General features: G+C 59.4%; 1 protein-coding gene and 1 long non-coding RNA gene across 7 annotated transcripts in view; both read right to left on the bottom strand.

Annotated features, from left to right (window-relative positions):
- Positions 1-19,404, bottom strand: part of GSE1 (Gse1 coiled-coil protein) — a 385,451-nt gene extending 366,047 nt beyond the window's left edge. For 4 of the 5 annotated variants that reach the window (XM_059383392.1, XM_059383395.1, XM_059383394.1 and 1 more), the window contains exon 1: positions 17,256-19,404. In XM_059383392.1, coding sequence (XP_059239375.1) covers positions 17,256-19,124 — 1,869 coding nt within the window. In that variant the 5' untranslated portion in view covers positions 19,125-19,404. The remainder of the gene's footprint in view (positions 1-17,255) is intronic. The other variant, XM_059383396.1, reaches the window with a different exon arrangement.
- LOC132005197 (uncharacterized) lies at positions 1,535-6,496 on the bottom strand. 2 transcript variants are annotated; one of them, XR_009400760.1, is made up of 4 exons: positions 6,350-6,496; positions 5,077-5,512; positions 2,546-2,758; positions 1,535-1,679 (listed from the first exon to the last, which is right to left on the bottom strand). It is a non-coding gene; the product is annotated as an uncharacterized LOC132005197 (long non-coding RNA). The 2 variants fall into 2 exon arrangements; XR_009400761.1 differs by lacking the exons at positions 5,077-5,512; positions 6,350-6,496 and adding an exon at positions 2,877-3,070.
- Positions 19,405-19,498: the final 94 nt, after the last annotated feature.

The following is a 19,498-nucleotide window of genomic DNA, read 5'->3' as shown; positions in this document are numbered from 1 at the left end:
GCCCCCCGGGCTCCCCGCAGCCTCACGAGGCAAGGCCAGAGCAGTCCAGGAGGTCACTCGGTAGGAAGCAAAGCGTGGGAGCCGGGGCGGGGGACAGGCCCAGGGTGGAGGCCTCCCAGAGGCAAATGAGGTTCAAGAAGGCTTAGTGCAGAGCTGTCCCTACCTGAGAAAATCCAGAAACAACCTTGGTGTGAGCAGCAGGTGACCAGGGGTCGCTATGTAGCCAATAAAACTCCTTTTTCTCCAAGGATGGAGAGTGCAGGAGGAGTCTGGGTCAAATGGCTGGTGCTCTGACCTGCCCACGCTTCCCGATGAACGCCGTTACTAGGCCACTTTCCAGATCGGGAAATTACAGCACAGAGAGGTGATGTGACGAGCTCAAGAACACACAGCTAGGGAGGGGTACAGCCCAGATTTGAACCCAAGCATCTTGCTCCACCGTCCCCAGTCTTAGTCCCACTAGGAGACAGGCACAACACCCCACCTGGAAACGGTACATGGTGTGGCCGCACCCACAGTAGTGTGTGCACGCACACGCCCGTGCACAGAGACCACGGCTGGAAGCTCCGGCTTTCGCAACGGCGGGAGACTTTTCTCACTTCCTTTCTGGCTCTATCTTCAGAGTTTCCAGCACAGAACAAGTTAGACTTCAAGCAAAGGCTAAGGACCGTCAGGTAAGCCGCCCTGATACCCTTGGTGCCGCCTCCCCCCTCTCCCCAGGCATGTTCCCCCCAACACCCACACACACTCTGGAAACTTCGGGGGCTCAGGCCTTCCAGGCCACCCTATCATACCCACGCCGGGAGCCCGTCGAGAGCTCGAGGGGACCTTCTCTGGCTAACACGTGTCTGTAGTTCTAGGGCAGGACCCACAGCTCTGTTCTGCTGCAAGGTCTCCTCGGCGCCCAGTGGCGCGGGGGCCACGGGGGGAGGCAAGGTCCTTTACCCTGGGAAGATATTAAAACGGTGCTTGTAACAACTTTGGGAAATGTTAATGCTGGGACGTGAAGCAAGAGCAAGACGAACAGCTGTACGGAGAGCTTCGCCTGGACTTGGGAGAAAGAAGGCGCGGACCATGCGTGGGGGGAAACTATGACGGTGGGGACAGGAGCTGTCTCTGAGCTGACGCTGGGCAAAAACGTCTCCTTTGTTCCTCCTCTGGACGTCCACAAGCTCTCCAACAGTCACACAGTCATAATGTAAACTTAACAGCCCTTCCTGCCAGGGACTATGCCAAATGCTTCACACGCACGAACCACCCCCAACCCATCTTGGAGGCTGATCCGATCACAAGTGTTTTACAGATGAAGAAACTAAGGCACCGAGAAGGAAAGATACTTGCTCAAGACCACACAGTAAGTGCTGGAGCCGGGATCCGTCCCTTCCAAATTGAAAACAAAAAAACAACAAAGAAACCAGTGTGTGTGTGTGTGTGTGTTAAAATCCTATTTTGATACAGGGGCTCAAGAGTGGAAAAGAACTTTAATATTTACTGAATGTGTCCAGATATAGAAACGTGCCCACCCACCCTGCTCCCCGTTGAAAAGCAAGTCACACGTAAGAATCCCCCCGCGCGGCTGGTGGGAGGCGGAGACTCTGTGCTGGAAACAGCCTGTCGGGTCCCTGGATGGCTGAACAGGGTTAGGACCGGACCCAGCCATGCCGGTCCTAGGTAAACACCTGAGAGAAAAGAAATACTTCGATGCAAAAACCTGGGCGTGGGTGTTCACAGCGGCATTCATGGCAAAAGCCAAAAAGGGGCAGAGACAGTTCAAATGCCCACTGGCAGATGAAGGGCCCAAACGCAGCAAATCCACACGCCAGAACACCACTCAGTCGTAACGGAGGCAGAGGCGCCCACACCCGCTATACCGCGGCTGGACCTGGACAACAGTTGGCGAAGCTAGAGAAGCCTACGTGTCGCACGTTCCATCTACAACAAGCGTCTAGAACAGGCCCATCCAGAGAGACAGAGTCGTCAGGGACTTGCCGGGAGGGGAGGACGGGGTGTCTTTCAGGGGTGATGCAGAATGTTCTACTAAGATTAGACGGTGGTGATGGCTGTCCCATTCTCTGAGTATAATACGACCTCTGAATTGTACTCTTCAGAAGGGCACATTTTAGAGCAAATTATATCCCAATAAAACTGCAGTTAAAACAATTCTTTTAAAGAAGGGGGCACCTGGGTGGCTCAGTCGGGTAAGTGCCCAACTCTTGATTTCGGCTCAGGTCACGATCTCAGGGTGGTGAGATCGAGTCCCACGTCAGGCTCTGTACTGGGCACGTAGTCTGCTTAAGATTCTCTCTCTTCCTCTCTCCTCCTCTGCACCCATCCCCAAAGACAGATAAATAAATAAACAGAATGCCAACTCCTACAGGAAAAAACCTCCCATGGCTCGGAGGGGTAGCACTGGAGGTGGAGGGGCGGTAGGCTCATAGAAGGATGCTGTCTGCCATCTGGCCTCACCCCCGTAAGTGCCTTCTTTGTACCCGGGTCTGGGGATCTCATGGCCCCTCAAATCGTGAATGCAAACAGATCAAGATACCTGCAGCCAGAGGGACAGCCTTGGCTGATGAAGCGGAGAGGTCCCAGGACACCAGCATCCTGCCTCAGTGTCTGAACAGTGCCCCAAGTTCAAGGGTGAGTCCCTTTCCCTCCCAGGCCTCAGAGTCTTTGACAAAGTGAGGGCTTTTGTGCTCAAGAATCTCTGTGCTTCCTCCCAGTTCTAGGATTCTGAAGGGACACTCTTGAGATTTGCCTTAAATGCAAAGACAAAAGAAACAGAAGTTTCAATCATGGTTATAAAGTATACTTCATCGCAAATTCTATCTGTGTGACAGATAAAATATACATCGTAGCCTGGGAGGGACACAAACCTTCTTAACAGTGAATACTTTGTGTAATAAGAAATGAAACATGACGGGGCCCCCGGGTGGCTCAGTTAGTTAAGCGACGGCCTTTGGCTCGGGTCATGATCTCGGGGCCCTGGGATCGAGCCCCACGTCGGGTTCCCCGCTCTGTGGAGAGGCCTGCTTCTCCCTCTCCCTCTGCCTGCCACTCCTCCTGCTTGTGTTCTCTCTCTGTGTCAAATAAATAAAATATTAAAAAAAAAAAAAAAAGAAATGAAACATGACATTCCTAGGTGCTTATGTTCCAAATAAGAGAGCCACCAATATAATAGAGAGAGCTGTCAATTCTCTACAGTCTGTGGTTCTAACATAATGCAGTTTTCTCAACGGCATTAACAAACGTTTAAGTCTAGTATCTGTCTTACTTATGCAAGGCTGGATAAAGCCTCCCCGGGTGCAAGGACACACCACCTTGACTACCACAGAGGTCACAGGGCAGGCGATAGACAGAAATCGCTCTCATTTCCACTGACAACACAGAGAGAGGAGATCGGGCATGGAAAATGTTCCTGTAAGCATTAATAAGCTGGAAAAAGCCTAGTGGTCTCATGAACATTTCATCTTGTCTTACCAAAAAAAAAAAAAAAAAAAAAAAAGCAAGAGAGGGTTCAGGCGCAAAAGACATTACATTGCAAGGGCAAATGGGCTGGCTAAAAAACTTGTAAAAGGCACAGTCTCTTAAATATAAAACCTTTTAGGAGATCAGTCAAACTGATAAACCCCTAGCTAGGTGGACTCAGAAGAAAACGGGAAGGCACCAACGACCAGTAGCACCAAAGAGGGGACATCACTACAGACCTCACAGACATTAGAAAAACACTAAGAGAGTATTATAAAGAAGTGATGCCCATTAACTTGACTATCAGGATGAAAATGATAAGGTCTTTGAAAAACATTAATAACCAGAACCGACTCTAGAAGAAACCTCACAGGAGAATTCTCCCTCGGCACATCAAGACAGTGGCCAAGTCTCTTATCCATCGAAGAGCGTAATTCAGGGAAAGGTTACTGACTGGAGCTGGTTTTTAGACGTGGACAAAGCTGGTTTGGGTTGGCAGAGATGTCTCCTAGAACTTTTATTTATGGTGGTTTTTGAAAACTTATACTTAATGCCATCTTCGTTGTTTCTCTCGCTGCCCCCCAGCCCCCTGCTCTTATCTTCTCTGAGACTCTGATCTTGCCAACAGTGCTTCCGCCAGCTGTGGTGCTCCTCAGGAATGCCACAGCCATGGACAGGCGAGTAATCAATACATAAAAGAAAAACCAGGGGAGGGTCAAAGGATTCCAAATTCCAATTTCAGCTACTTTCTCTATCTAGTGGGAGAGACAGGGCACACCCATGTGAGGCGCTCCAAAGACCACATGGGACCACATATAAGAGAGTGATAATTTACTAGCAAGTGTGAAACAGTTGCATATAGAGAAGTGCCTAGAGCAGCCAGGAGTGAAGTGAACCTTCGGCTGGCAGCAGTTAGCAGAGAAGGCCTCCTAGAGCAGGAAACAGGCAGAAAAGTGGAAGAAAGAACAGGTGTCAAGACAGAATGATGGGAACAAGTGTGGCGTTCTCAAGGAATAATGAGGGGCCGGCTCACGTGCACAGTTTACAAGTCTGTGTACAGGTAAGTGCACCTGTAACAGTGGCTTTTTACTTTTGGGAGGACACACAACCCGGTGAGAGTTACTGATCTTCTCCCCCAGAAAAATGCATCCATGCATCTGACTTTGCATGGAGTTTTGAGGGTTAAGAAATGTGCACATGAGAATGGGGATATAGTACCGAGAATAGTGGGTCTTTGTAAATTCTCCTAACTCGACTCTATAATGTCCCCCTTCCTGGGACCTGTCTCCCCCAGGGCCCCTCCTGGTTCACCCCGTTCCACTAACAGGGTCCAGACCCCTGTGTGTTTGAGGTCCACGGCTCAGCTCTCTGTAACACAGAGGACTGGGGAGGTAAGTGAATGACAAATCACAAAAACAGTTACGAGTCAACATTTACGGAGCCGGTGCTCTGGGCCAAGCCCTGGGACACATCCGCTACTGTGATTCTCGCGTAACACCCCAGACAGACAGACAAGCAGTCAGGTGGCATGTGTCTGCTAATGCCACCAAAGGCCAACATGGGTGTTCTCAGGGCCCGGAGTCCCGGGAAGGACCATCTACCACTCACCTCTCAGATGAACGCGGGGAGCCCAGAGAAGGAATGATGGGAGCTGGGGTCCCAGGTGCTCTGGGCTCTGCTTCCGGGTTTCCCATCCCCCACACTGCCTCCTCTTAGACAACGGAGGCCACAGTGGGTGGTGATGGTCATTTTGAACGGGGTCTGGATTCTCTGCAGTGGCGCCAAGGCTCATGGGAGATTAACCAGGGGCTTCTGCTATGGGCTATGCATAGCCCCAGTTGAGGCTCACAGGTCCAGGCGAGGGCGCACAGCATGTTCATTCCAGGGGACCTGGAGGCTGTGAGTGGGGCCGTAGATTCCTCCCTCCCATCCTTCCTCTGCTCCCACTGACTGGTCACCACTTCCGGAGTCTTGCCAGCTCACTAGGCCCTCCACGAGGGACTCTGCCCGGTGACATCCCCAGGAGGGAGGTCCTGAGATTGTCCTGGTATATGGGTGAGGGGCGTGAGGCTCAGAGAGGCAGAGTGACGTGCTAAGGACCACACAGGGAGCGAGGTGCCTACAAGATGTGACTCCAGATCGCCGGTAGCCGAACCCCACCACCTGCTCACAGAGAGCGGCTGCAGCCTTGGTCTCCCCATCGGTCTCAGAGGAGTGGCACAGTGCTTACTACAGCTTTCGGATGGGTGGCTGGGAGGGGCACACGGGGCAGAGCGGAGCAGCCCTTCTGAAGGGGAGAAATCTGGGAGGCAGGTGTCCGATGTCCTTGTCTCTCTCTCCAGAGCAGAAAGGCCCCTAGGCCTGCAGGGCTCTCAGCCCGGTGGGCGGGTGCCCAGACCCTCCCTGGAAGGCGGGGGTGCGGAGCCTGGACCTGCTCCCAGCCCTCCCCGCAGCCAGGGCCTCGGAGCTGCATGGCTGGCAGCTTCTGCTGACACCGTGTTCCGCCGGATTCCGGCCCTGGGGCCACTGCAGCCAGAATCACGCGCGATTCCGTCATGCCCCCTGGGGCCCAGAGCCAGCGTGTCAGCGAGACTGCTCCCTGCATCCCAGCCCCAGACCCAGAGGGGACAGAGGTGACAGCCATCTATCTCAAGGGGCACGGTTCCCTCCCGGCCCTGGGTGTGGCTGGGTCGCTGCACTGGACCCAACTAGGGTCCAGCCCCATGCAAGGGGACCAACCTTGTAGAGTCCCTGCAAGGTCACCAAGGGACCCAGCAGGAGAGACAAGTGCCGACTTCCCTCACTCACAGGGTCGGGAAGATAACGTCTTGCCAGCATTGAATGTGTGGCCACTGTCACTGCTGCTACTGACTGCCATTACCATCACACACGTGTCTCTGCGTCTCACGGAACCCAAGGCCCGGACTCGGCTCCACTCGGGAAGCTTGCTGCTTGTGGTCCTGCCCGCCGCGCGCTCTGCTTCCCTGGCTCTGCAGCGTCTGGCACACAGTAGGGGCTCCGGGAAACCCTGCTGGGTAGAACCCCCACCACCACCACCCTGGCTGATGCCCCCCATATACACCCGCAGCAAAGGCGCCCCCTTCCGTGTCAATGCCCCATACACACATCTCCTAGGCAACGCCCCCCCCCAGGCTCCCTGCAGGGCCCCAGAGTTTCCCAGAATGCCCCGCAAAGGCAAAGGCAGCTCTTCCCCGGAACCGGGGAGCTGGCAGGCCCCCAGCGCAGAGTCCCCAAGGGCCTGGCTGGGGTCAAGCCACCAGGAGGTGGATTGGGCCCAAGTTCCAAAAGGCCCCCATAGACCAAGAAAGCCAGGGAGCAGGGAACATTTCTCCTGCCACCCAGAGAAACGCTTTCTCCATGGGAGGACTCAGAAAGTCTGCCCAGCACACTCGGAACAATCTCACCAAACGGGGTGGGGAGGGTTAGGAACTCCGGAGCAGAGTCTGGCGAGAAGTTTCCAGAGTGTGTTCCAAGCATGCTCAGCTGAGCTCCCGTAGGCTGCAGGCCAGATGCCGGGCTCCTGGGGGGTCCTCTGCGGAGGGCGGGCGGGGACGCGGCTCTGGCCCTCCGACAAGGATGACATCAAAATGCAGGCACCCAGAAAGTTACCGGGAAGGGGCTCCTCTCAGACGCAGTGCCCCAAAGCAGCTGCTGGGGCAGAAAGAGCAGCCCCTGCCCCTGCCCCTGCCCTTGGCCCAGCCCCACCCCACCAGGCGTGTGGCTCTGGGGAACTCACTTCCAGCCGGTGAGCCTCAGGAGCCTTGATCTTCAGATGGGGGGTACCCCAGGTAGGACAGACTTCCGGAGTTCGCCACAGACAGAGGGGCGCACCTCCCTGCGACGACAGGGCCAGTCTGCCAGCAAGACCTTCATAAACATGCAGAAGCCCCCCAAATTCACGAAGTAATAAAAGCTGACCAAGTTAAGAGGGAGGAGGCACAAATCCAAACCATAGTAGCTACTAACCCCCTCCCCCGAGAGAGCGTGGTGGGGCGAGCACGCACACGGCCAGGAGCACGAACACCGGTGCGGGCTGGGGGATGTCAGAGGAAGAAGGGCGCCCCCCTGACCGCCCCGGCGCTCATGCCATCCTTGGGGACCCGCTGCCTTCCGGTTCGGTTCAGCCGGCCTCCAGCCACACCCATCTCCTCCACCTGCCTTCCTGGGGGCCCACCCTAAAGCCAGTCTTTAAAACCCCCGGAGAGAGGTCGGGCTTGTCCAGTCATCTGACAAGTGACAAGTTAACAGGCAAGCCAGGGTCCGGGTCGCCTGTTAACGGAGGCGGTCAGCAATCATGCAGCGCGGGAGCGCACGACACCAGGCTCGCGACCGCCCTACCCGGTTTTGAAAAGACAAGAAAAGCTCTTGCTGCCTCAAGAAGGGAAGGAGGGTCCTGCTACCAACCAAGCCTCCTGCTCACACACAGAGCGCAAGAAGGTGGGGAAAGAGGCTGCTGGGGGACAGTCTGACACCCCGCCACCCCCGTCCCAGGGCCTGTTTTTTCTACGGCCGGACCGAGGACCGAGGGGACAGTGGCCAGCTTTTGTACCTGGCTGGGGATGGGCAGGTCCGCGGGCAAACCCTCAGCTCGTGCACAAGAGGGGAAATGCATGCCCTTCTCGGCCCGAGGAACAGACTGAGCATCTGCAGGGCCGATGGCCCGGGGACACCCAGCCCCCTTCACCCCATCCCCCCGGGGGGCCCCAGGGCCGAGCTGCGTTCGGCTGGGATGGCAGCCCCTAGGCCCCTGGGGCAAGCAGCTCTATGAAAGGAGAAGGCTGGGCTCTGAACCCTGCAGGCCTCCCTCGTGCAGCGGCCCCTGGATGTCGCACAATCACACAAAAGAAAGAACAGCACAGGACTGTGAGACAGGCCCTCTGGAAGGAGGACTGCAATCCCGGAGAACCGCAGCCACTCAAAGGAGTCAGATTAAAGGAGCCGGGGCTGCAGCCAGGGGCAGCCCCGGCTCTCAGGCCCTCAGAGCCTCTGCTGCCTGAAGGCGCCTCCCGGCCTCCCTGGTCTCAGTGGCCCCTGGGCTGCAGTCCCCAGGGCCCCTGTCCTGCTAGGTCCACGCCTGCCTCCCACCTGCCTGTGGCCAGCCCATCAGCAGCCACACAAGCCTCTTAATCCCCATCTGCGAGCCCTCGTCGGGAAGCCAGAGCCGAGGTTTACAGGGCGAGGACGGCCTATAACACGCCGCTGCCGTGCGTCTGATCGCTCCCCGGTCCTCCAAGGCCCTTGAAGGAAGCTGGTCTGGGACACCCACGGCAGCCTCCTGTGTGGCTAAAGCAGGACGGGGCTGGATAAAGGCCAGGTCCCTGGCAGCCCTGCACCATCTCCAGGAAGGGCTGCTTCACCCCGGGCCAGGGGACAGGGACAGGCCCCGTAGAGCCAGACCACCCTGTTCTCACGTGTCGGCCCAGTCCCACCATTTGCCGTTAGTAATTTGATCCCAACTCCCAGGTTTACAAGCCGAGGCCTCTTCATCTGAAGAATGGGGCTCCTGCCACCTCCCCACAGGGCCATTCACCCTACCCTTCACGGTCATCCATATAACACATGAGGAGGAGAAAATGTGGACATTTTGAAAATGGCATTACCGCCATATAAATCCCCAAGGATGAAGATTTCTCTGTAGTCAATGTTTACTTAAACCCTACCCATTTGTAGGACCTCCATCAGTGACCGCCCCCGCCCCCCGACAGCCTTCCCGGACTCCCATTCCCCTCCAGGCCAGGTCCTGGCTGAGCCTCAGCCCTCCCAGTACCGAACCATACGCACCACGTCCACCCACAGTTCCCCCACCCCACGGGGCGGCACCCGGGCATCTCATGCTCCCCCCCGCCCGGCACCCTGGCAGGGTGCAGCACAGCAGCTAAACTCTCCTCTCTTGACTCTCACCAAACAGACCTCCAGGGGGGAACAGGTGCCCCCAGATGCTCCTGCTCCCACCCAGGGTCCCAGCAAGCCTGCCCTGGTTGACCTGAGCTCAGTTCTGATGGGGACCGTTGCGCCTTCCATCTGAGGCTGCCAGCATCCCCTGAAGGAAACCCAGCCCTACAAAGGTTTCCAGGCCGGGTTCCACACCAACCCGGCTGGTGGCAGAGAGCGGCAACCCAGGGCTGGGGCGGCCAGTGCTGGGCAAGGAACCTGAGAGCCCCTGGACTCAGCCAAGCCAGACCTCGCCATCGGGGCCTCCTCCGTGCAGCTCCTTAATCCTGCTCCAGCCCACGCGGGACGGGCCAGAAAGAGGAGATGGCTACAGCTTGGCAGGTGTGTAGAAGGCAAGGGGCCTGGCCACTCATCCACAGTCCGCTCCCATCTTACAACAGAAAACTGAGACCCAGACAGGGGAGAGTCTTGCCTGAGCCCACTGTGAGTGTAGGCACCAGAATCGGGGCTTCTGTTTTCCCGGGCTGGAGGCATAGTGAGTCTAAGGCCCCAGAAGCAAGGGCACCCCCTTCCCGATCCTTACAAGACACCCCTTTCTCCTAGAGAGAAGACCGACCCTCATCTTCCAACACCAATTCGACATCTGGAGACCCAGGCTGGGAGGTGCGGCTTTGGTCAGTGAGCAGACGAAACCACCTAAGCCCTGCCATGTCCTTAAAACCCCCAGGGGAAAACAGAACCCAAAGGGTTAAACAGAATTTCCGGATGACCCCGCAATTCCGCTCCCGGGTATCCACTCGGGAGAAATGCACAGAAACAGAAAGGAAATTCGTGGTTGCTGGTGGGGAGGGACGGGCAGTGACCACGCCAGGCATGAGGCTTCCTTCGGTGGGGACAGAGACGCTCTGGAGCAGACAGGGCTCAGGGCGGCACAACTCGGTCAACGCACCAAACCTCACAGAATCGGTACTCGAGAACGATGGATTCCATGGTGTGTGAATGACATCTGCACTGAAAACCACGGTAAACAAACACAGTGTCTTGTCAAGATCGGGGCAGGAGGCCTGCCTGACGGGCCCCTCCCTGCCCCGACACCTCAGCTTCCTCATCCCAAGGGCTGCACCTCAGGCCCCTGCCCAGACCGTCCTCCTGGCTCAGGGGACCGCCCCCAGCCGCCCGCCTCCCCCTGGCCACTCCGACCCCTGTTTCAGCCCCTCCCTGCACACCATCGGGTTTACTCAAGGGTGGGACCCCGAGGCCCAGAACGGTGCCTAGGACAAAGCAAGTGCTGAGTAAAGATAGACAGAGCGAAGGAATGGAATCCTTTTCGTGACCATCACAGCTTCCAAGATAAAAGTCCCGAACTCCCGGGCTATGCTTACAATGGCTTCTATCGGCAGCTCTTACCCCAGTGCAAGAGTCTTCTAGAAGCTTTCAAATACCAGGGCCACCAGGGCCACCCCTCAGAGATTCTGGTTTAAAAGTCTGGTCACTGGCATTATGACATCCACATTGATTCAAACTCACATCCCGTCACTGCCGACCACTCCTACAACATCAGCCTCCTCCCACTTCAAAAACCTATTTAAGGGTCTCCAGCAAACCCCACTCCCCACATCCAGGCCTTTGCACATACTCTCCCCACCAGGAGCACAGGACTCCTATGTGGACCTGGCTGAGAGCCCTTCTCAGCCTTCAGGACATAGCTTAGATGTGACCTCCTCCAGGAAGCCTTCCCTGAACGTACCAGTTTCCCAACCTCTGTGAGCTCCCTGCAGACCCCAGCGCAGAACCCAACACACTGCACAATCATGCCTGGAGCTTTTCACCACCCCCTCCTACATGAGCACCCAAGGGCGGGGCCTCTCAGTGCCACACCACTGGCACGCAAACATGTGCTGAGCTCATGGGTAGAATGTGTGGCTCTCCAGGTGTGTTTCCCCAGGGCAGCTCTGGACAAGGGCAGAAGCCATGAGCAGGGAGGAGAGGCAGAACTACAGCTGTGCCCCCGTCACGGGACTGCCAGAATTTCTTTCAAAACCTCTACATCTAATTAGCTCATATTACTGAAAAAATAACTGGCATAAGGCGGCATTAGCTTATGGTCTTGGTGCTCCAGGTGTAGTGCTGCCCCCAGAACGGTGACCCATGAAGATTTTTCTGACCCTAACATGGGGCGGAATATCATGGTATTCGGGGGGCCCCCTGCATTTCATCCTGAATTTAAAACCTAGACCCTATGAAAGGGGGAGATACTGAACAAATCTGCGAACATCCAGGGACAGGATTCACGGGTGTGGGGATGACCCCACAGCTGGCCGCGGCCACTCCGGACACCGCATCCACGCTTCACTGGGGCTAAGGGAGGCGATCTTAAATGTTCTCCCCACAAAAGAAAAGGAGCGACACAGTAAGACGGTAACAGACGTACTTATGTATCAAACCGACATGTTGTGTCTTAAACTCCCACAGTGTTATGTGTCCACCGTTATCTCAATGCAGCCAGAAGAAAAGAAAAGAAAATCAAGAAAACCTAGACCCCCGGAAGGCGCTCTCGCCTTCCCAACCCCACAGAAGAGACCGCCAGCCCGTGGCTGGAGGTTTTAGCACCAAGTCTGGACACGCTCTGCATCCTTCTCATCGGTTCCAGCCACCCACCAGACCTCACCGGTGGGATGCAAGCCGCCTGTGACCCCCGAAGACCAGACTTTTCACTTGGGCAGACGGGGAAACTGTGCGAAGGTCATGTGGCGAGCAAAAGCTCCTTCCACGACAGCCCATGAGATGTCCCACCTGGGGCCACGTGCCCACCGGAAGCCGAGTTCCCAGGTGCTCTTCCTGGAGGGCCCAAGTGTCACCCCTTTCCACCATCCCAACCAGGCTATGGAGGCAGAAATGATGAACCCGAACTCCAGATGCAGGCGCTTCCCGGGCCCAGAAAACGTGCCAGCGACACTGGCACGCCTGCCCACGGCTTACAAACCCTCCAAAGACAGTCCCAGGGAGTTAACCTTCCAAGGGTAAGATCCCCAGAGACCTAAGCGGGGACAGGGCGGGTAGACCTGGAGTGTTCTGGCCTTGGCCTCCCTGAGGCCCTGCCCCTCCCTGCTTCCAGGGAAGGCTTGAGTTCTGGAAACCTGCTGCCTCCACTTCCTCTCTCCCAGGTGTCCCCAATCGCCTGCAGGTTTAGGACAAGGCCCGTCTGGAGAGCTTACTCCTCTGAGCAGATGGCTCCCAATTGGCCAAGAAAAGCCCAGCCCTCCCCTTGGAGGAGGAGGTGGTGGGAGCTTGAGAAAGTCCCAAGGCCCAGTCACTTCCCACCGGTGGCTGGGAGAGGATGTTGGTGTCGGCCCAGCCAGGCGGCCCCCTCCAGCACCTTCTGGAAGTGTCCCCCCTCCATTCACCTCGCTTAGATGTCCCCTGAGCCTGGCCCTGGGGAGGAGGGCTGCCAGGCCCGCCCGGAAGAGCAGGGAGCCGTGTGGGCGCAGAGAGCAGGGGAACACGGGAAACAGATGTGCGGGCCGGCCCTGACAGGCGAGTGATGACAGACGCTCTCGGCAGGCCTCAGATGTCAGCGTGGAGAAAAGAAAGGGGCCTCAGCAGCAACACCTGTTCTGGGCTCCAAGGCCACGCTCCAGGGGCTGGGCCGGGTGTCCCCGCAGCGAGGGGCCGGGTGCGGCTAGGGAAACAGCTGCACGCTCCATTACCCGGAGCGCTCCCCGGACAGATCACTGCAAGAGGACCGGGCGGCCAGCCCAACCCGCACGCAAGGAAAGCCCATCGATCATGCCGCAGACCCATCGGGGGCGACCCGCAGCAGGAGGTGCAGGCTGAAATCTGAACGCAATGCTGCGGGGAGCAGAGACAAAGAGCACCAGTTAGCAGCAGGGCAGCGGCCCTGGGGCAGGGGGGGGGGGTGCGGGGGAGCTTTTCAAGCTAACTCCAGCCTCTCAGCTGCTCCGGAGGCAGGGGAGGGGGTCGCAGAAGCACATGGGGGAAATTAGGACCATTCCCCACCCCCTCCCCAAGGCACTGCCCCCTTTACAGTGGGAGTCACAGAGGGGACAGAAAGGCAAGAGAGAGAAGAGGTTGGAGACCAGACGCCAGAGCCGGATTCCTGGGTCCAGTGCCAGTCCTGCTGTTACTAGCTATGTGAACTTGGGCAAATGGCTTGCCCTCTCTGGACTTGCTTTTCTGCTAAGGAATGGAGACGGGGTCACCTCCCTGCCCAGGGCCGCTGGGAGGATCCAGGAAGAGCGATACCAGGGAGGCACGGGGCACGGACTCTGTGACGCCATCATCATCACTATGTCCCCAGACGCTGTCTCCGGCAGCCTGGCTCACTGTGCCCCCATGCTCTGAAGGGAGGGAAACCCAGCCCCCTCCCCCAGCAGAAAGGTGGGGGGCAGAGGCTGCAACAGCACAGCAGGTGGGAGCCGACCAGAGAGGCGACCCCAAGTTACCTGCCCCTCAGGGAGAGAGAGAGGAATGAACGTGCCCCGCATTCCGACTGCACCAGCCGCTCCCGCTGCAAACCATCCCGAGGAAAGATCACCTCTACCTCTCAGGTGCGGCGAGAAGGACAAGTCTGAGCCAAGGTCACCCGGCCAGCTCCAGCAGAAGGCCGTGCCCTCGCATTCCTCCTCAGGGAAGGGGTGCCAGGCCCCCGAGAGTGTGGGCTGCAGCCTGCCCTGCCCAGCACCAACACAGCCCTGTGCCAGGTGCCAGCTCGGAGATGTGGGGGCTACGGGACAGGGCACACACACCCCCCCCCGCCCCGCCCCAGGAAGCATGGAGTCCGGCTCCAGAGAAAAGCTGCAAACACGATCCCAATGGAGGGTGTCAGTGACACCTTTCTCTCCTTCTTTCCCCGTGTTCTTTCATACTGTTTGAGGCTGATTCACTAATGAATGAACGTGTACCAGGAACAACTGAGGCATCCCAGGAGGTGGCAGAGAGGAGGTTCCGGAACATGCCGTTCTGGCTCGGTGGTTTCCCGGTGGCCACCTGCCAAGGCCCCTAAGCCACTCCCCATCCCCCACCCCCTAAATCCTCAAACCACACACAAGAGACAGGCAGGACCCCGGAGCTGGGAGTCCCACTGGGACTGGGAGTCCCCCCACCAGCACTCACCCCTTGTGCCCACCCTGGTGCGGGCGAGCGGGGCAGCCCCCCCCCCCCGGCCCGATCTGCGGGAAGTCGTGTTCTCTGCTGCCGCTGTGCCCCTCCCACTGACACTGAAGGCACAGCACTTGCCACCAGATCCCCAGCGTCTGGAACAGTGCCTGGCTCAGAGCAGGCGCTCCATAAACATTTGTTAAATGAATGGGCGGAGGAAGGAAGGGCAGGAGGCTGCATTTCCGGCTTTCTACCGATCGTCCGTCAGCTCTCCTCCAGGCAGGAGTGGACGCTTCTCCCTCCTCTGGCTGCCGGCGCTGGGAGCCGCGCTGCTGCCTTCCCTGCCCCCCACCCCCACCCCAGGCCGATGGCCTCACCACCCACCTGGATCTCTGCCACCGCCCAGCCCTGGGTGGGTCTCTTCCCGGTGCGTTCCAACCCTTCTTTCAAGGACTTTTTCTCTCTCCCCTGTGCCTTTAACTCCAAGGCCTCGAGGTCACTGCAACCTCATTCCCCCTCATCCCCATGAGCTCTCCTGCCTCCCCCGGCCTCCGCGCCTCTTCTGCTGGACTCTACCCACCCTGCCACACTCCACTTACCTCCCAAGGCTACACTTCTCAGGGGGTGGATGGAATGGGGCTCGGGGGTGGAAGGCCTGGGTGGAAAGCCCACCCCAGCCACCTCTGCTGGGTGTGTGACCGTCACCCATGCCATCAGACTCCTCGGAGTCTCAGTAGACTCGTTCGTAAGATGGGAATGACAGGACCTCATAGGAGCAAAGGAAGTAACTTGCTTTAGAAACGGTGCACAAGTGAGGACGCCAGTCAGCCTTCCCGAACGGCATGCTGACCTCTTCTGGGCAGACACCAGCTTGCATTTTCACCCCCACGGGGCTACCGTCCACCGCCACCTTCCCAGCTGGACGCTTCCCTCCAGCTCCTCCTACCCGTGAAGCCCACACCTGGCAGCTCATCAAGTCCTGATGACTGAGCGAATCAACACAGGAAAACTCACCCCAGAGGGGATGTTCAGCAGAAAAGCACTCTGGTAAACCTCAGAGGAAGTGCTCTGACGACCCCGGACGCCCCCATCACCAGGCCAGAGAACCCAGCCATTCTGCACACCCAGAGCTGTACAGAGGACTGACCCGTATCCCAGAACACCCTGCCCAACACATGGGGTGGACGGGAGGGTCCCACCGTGTGCCAGAGACTTGGCTTTCTGGAGGCAGCTAGATGTCCAGTCTGTTCACATACTTGGCCCTCCAGGGGCAGGCCATCCCGACCCCGACTCCCCAGCCAAGGAGACCAGCCCAGGGAGGGGAAGACAGGATCACTCAGGCGCTCAGCGACCAAGAGAGAGGGCAGGCCTGGAAGCCGGGTCTATCCTGCTGCAAAGCCAGGTTCACCTCCCAGTTCTGGCCCTGCCGGAAAGTGCACACTTCAGATACCCAGGAAGAGACCCACAGGACAGACGGCCACAGGCTGCCAATGACAAGTTCAGCATCTGCAGTGGGGAGCAATCAGCGCATCCATTTGGAGTGACGAGCCCACCAAAGCCCCTAGGTACATTTCTGCGGTCCAAAAGGAACACTGGCAGAGAAGGAAGCCTGGGCAGAGCACAAAGGCCCTGGGCAAGCACTGGAGAGAAGCAGGAGAATGCATCCACTTTATAGACGCAACCACCGTGAACGAACCCATGACCCAGGAATCTCCGCACGTGGGCACACACACAGACAAGGGGCAGGCAAGACCAGAAGCCTCTCGAATGCATGAAACGATCATTCCTGAACAAGTCAGAGACACCCTTCCCTGTGCACAGGGCCCTTGGCTGGCCCCTCGCCAGTGGCTCCCACTACAGGCATCTCATGAAAACAAACCAGTTCCACCATCTCTAGCAGAGATGCCCATTCAGGGCCCCCCACGGCCATCACGGTGATCACAACACACCATCACCTACTCCCCCCGACCCGCTGGGGGCAGGCCCTGCTTTGGCCTTTGGAAAGCCAGATCCACAGTGAACTGAGCCCCAATCTGGCTCCTCCCAGGCAGGCAGCATGAAGGCAGGCACCTTATAAACGGGGTGAACGAAGCCCCCCACGACCCCTCCCTCCTCCTCCTGCACAGCTCGCTTGCAGAGAAGAAAGACTCTCTTTCCACCGGGGGGGGGGGGCACGTCTGTTTAGGCCACTGTCCCCCAGGTCCCAAACCCCCACGTCTGAAAATCTGTTTCCATCTGCTGTGAAGCAACCTGAGAGTCTCAAAGAACAAGTGTGAACTTGGGGGAAAAGCTGCAGGAGCTAAGAGGGGCAGGCGCTCTAGAGTGGAGAGGAGCCGCCACCTCTGCTGCCTTTCCAGCCCGGTGGGTAAGCGCAGGGACCTCCGGGTGACCTGCACGGCCGGACTAATTACCAATGTTATCAGGCGGATGACAGACGTGCCCCGAACTTCCTCTGTTTGATGGACTCCACTGCAAACACACTCAAGTTCAGGCCTGAGCCTGCTGTTTGCAGCACTGACCTATTCTTCCACAAGACCACTCCTGCCCTGGTCCCCCCACCAACTCCATGTGTCTCTGGCTCAGCCAGGCCCACACAGTCCCCACGCGCCAGCCCGGGGGACCCCTGGGAGGGCACCTCCTGCTGAAACATATCACACAGAGTCAACATGACCTCCTCCCCTGCAGAGGAACAGAAAATAACAGGTCTTTCTTCCCTGCTGGAACCCCAGAGGCTGAAAAAGAAAACCACCGCTTACCTTCATCACTGCTGTCACTGGGGAGCTCCAACCTGCAGGCCCCTGGCGGGTGAGCCCCGGGCCTGCACACACCAGGGTCCCGCACTCCACGCAGGCGCCAATGATCAACTGCCGCCCGTCGTCCACCAGCAAGCTGTGGCTGGCTCGGAGGGTGTAGAGAAACAAGGGCAGCCGGGCCACCCGCACAGCCTTGAGCCCGAGACACCGCTTTTTCTCCTGCTGGCAAAAGAAGCACACGAACGTGTCCACTTGGTACTGCCGTGACCAGGGGCTGACGGTGTGGTGGGCGCTGCGGGCCTCGTGCTGCAGCCACTGGCCCAGGAGGTCGTGGTAGCAGAGGACGCAGGTGGCCACCAGGCCTGTGGAGTCAGCAGGCCGGGCGCGCGGGGCAGGCGGGTAAACAGCGAGGCACGGAAAGAACGGCTCCTTCTCGCCCAGGCGGCCGGAGGGGTTCACGTTGAGCTGGAACTCCCTCCCAGGGCCCAGCTCGGCCCCGCAGGTGTAGCAGACGGACGCGGGGCTGCCGCGGGCCGGGGCAGGTGGTTCGGAGACAGCAGGGTCTGAGGCTGAGAAAGCCTGGTGGTACCTGCCCAGGAAACCCTGCACAGAAGTGATAAGCTCCTCGTTCTGGCAGGCCCGATACAGGGCCCAGACGTCCTCCAGGACACTAAAGCACTTGGGGCAGCTTCGGACCTCGCAGCGCTTGTTGGGGCCCCGGGCATTGGGCGGACAGGGCAGGAGGCTGAGGAAGGGGAAATGCATGGAGCCCCTGGCACTGCCATTGAGGAGCCGGGAGGCCACTGCCCGTGCATCCTGGGTACAGTCTTCCCCGCAGAGGTAGCAGGCCTCCGGCAGGGTCCCAGCTGGCGGGCCATCTTCCCTGGGGAGCCTCCTGCCCTTGGAGGCCATGCCGGGGGCATGGCTGTTCAGGGGCACCACGTAGAGCCGCTGCAGGACAGGCACGCTGGCCAGCTCAAAGCTCTGCCACTGCTGCATGAGCGAGGAGAAGCAGCAGGGGCACACCAGGGTGCTGCCCCCCTCGCTGATGGGCTGTGCCCCTGGAGGGGGGCTGTGCAGCCACAAGAAAGGGAAGAAGGGCGCCTGGGCCAGCTTTTCCTGCTTCTGCACGTGGATCTGGTGCTGCGAGGCCGGCGCCAGTGCCGACCCACAAATGTAGCAGCAAAGGCCCTCTGGTGGCGCAGCCCTGCTCTCCAGGGAAGCCCAGGGGACACGGCCTGCGCTCTCCTTCTCTGGCAGGCCAGGCGGAGGCTGCTCCTTGCGGTCCTCTTCCTCGCTGGTGATGTTGATGTCACTGTCCTCGGACATGCAATAGCTCCCGCGGGTCTCCCCCCGCGGCCTGCTCTCGGGGGTCTTAGCGGCCCTGCCCGAAGGGACTCCCTTCATGCCGTCCGTGGGGGCCACCTGGACTGGAGGGCCTTGCCAAGGATCCTGAATGCCCCTCAGGACGCTGGCCCGGGCCTCGGGCGCCCAGTGCCTCCCGGCGGCCTTCCGCCTGCGCCTCCCGCCGGTCTTGGGCTCGCCGTCCCCGCGCTGCTTCGAGGGGGCCCCCTCCTCCTCCTCCTCCACGTCGCCCTGTCCCGGAGGGGGTCCCGGCGTCGGCCTCCACTCCTGGCAGCGGCCCCCGCGAGGCCCGGGCCCCGGGCGGGGGCTGGCGGCGTCGCGCACGGCCGGCTCGGTCTCGGAGAGGGGGTCGGTGTCCGACAGCTCCGACAGCTCGGAGTCCCGCGTCTCGTCGCCCGCCGCGCCGCCCAGCGCGTAGGCGACGTTCCACTCCCGGGGGGCCCCGGCAGCCCCGCGGCGCCCGCCCGCGCCCGCGTCGCACTGGTGCGGCCGCTTGAGCCAGTACATGCGCTTGTCCACCGGCGTGCGGGCGCGCTCGAACGCGGCCCACTGCTCGCCCAGGAAGCAGCGGCACACGGCGCACACCAGCACGCAGCCGTCGGCCGGGCACAGCTCGCGCGCGCCGGGCGCCGGCTCCTGCTGCTGCAGGAACGGGAAGAAGGGCTGCGCCGCGGCCCCCGCGCCCGCCGCCGCCGCCGGCTGCTTCACCTGCAGCTTCAGCTCCTTGCCGCGTCGGATGCCGCCGCCGCAGATGAAGCAGGAGAGCGGCGCGCCGCCCCCGCCGCCCCCGCCGCCGCCGCCGCCCGCCGCCGCCGCCGCCCGCTCGCCCACGGCTGCCATGAGCCGCTGCTTGCGGGAGAGCGGCGCCGGCCGCCCGCTCA

The sequence above is a fragment of the Mustela nigripes genome, chromosome 17, assembly GCF_022355385.1.
Source record: "Mustela nigripes isolate SB6536 chromosome 17, MUSNIG.SB6536, whole genome shotgun sequence".
In the NCBI taxonomy this organism is placed as follows: domain Eukaryota; kingdom Metazoa; phylum Chordata; class Mammalia; order Carnivora; family Mustelidae; genus Mustela; species Mustela nigripes.
Note: the sequence above shows the minus strand (reverse complement) of the source record. Positions and strands in the feature narration are given on the sequence as shown.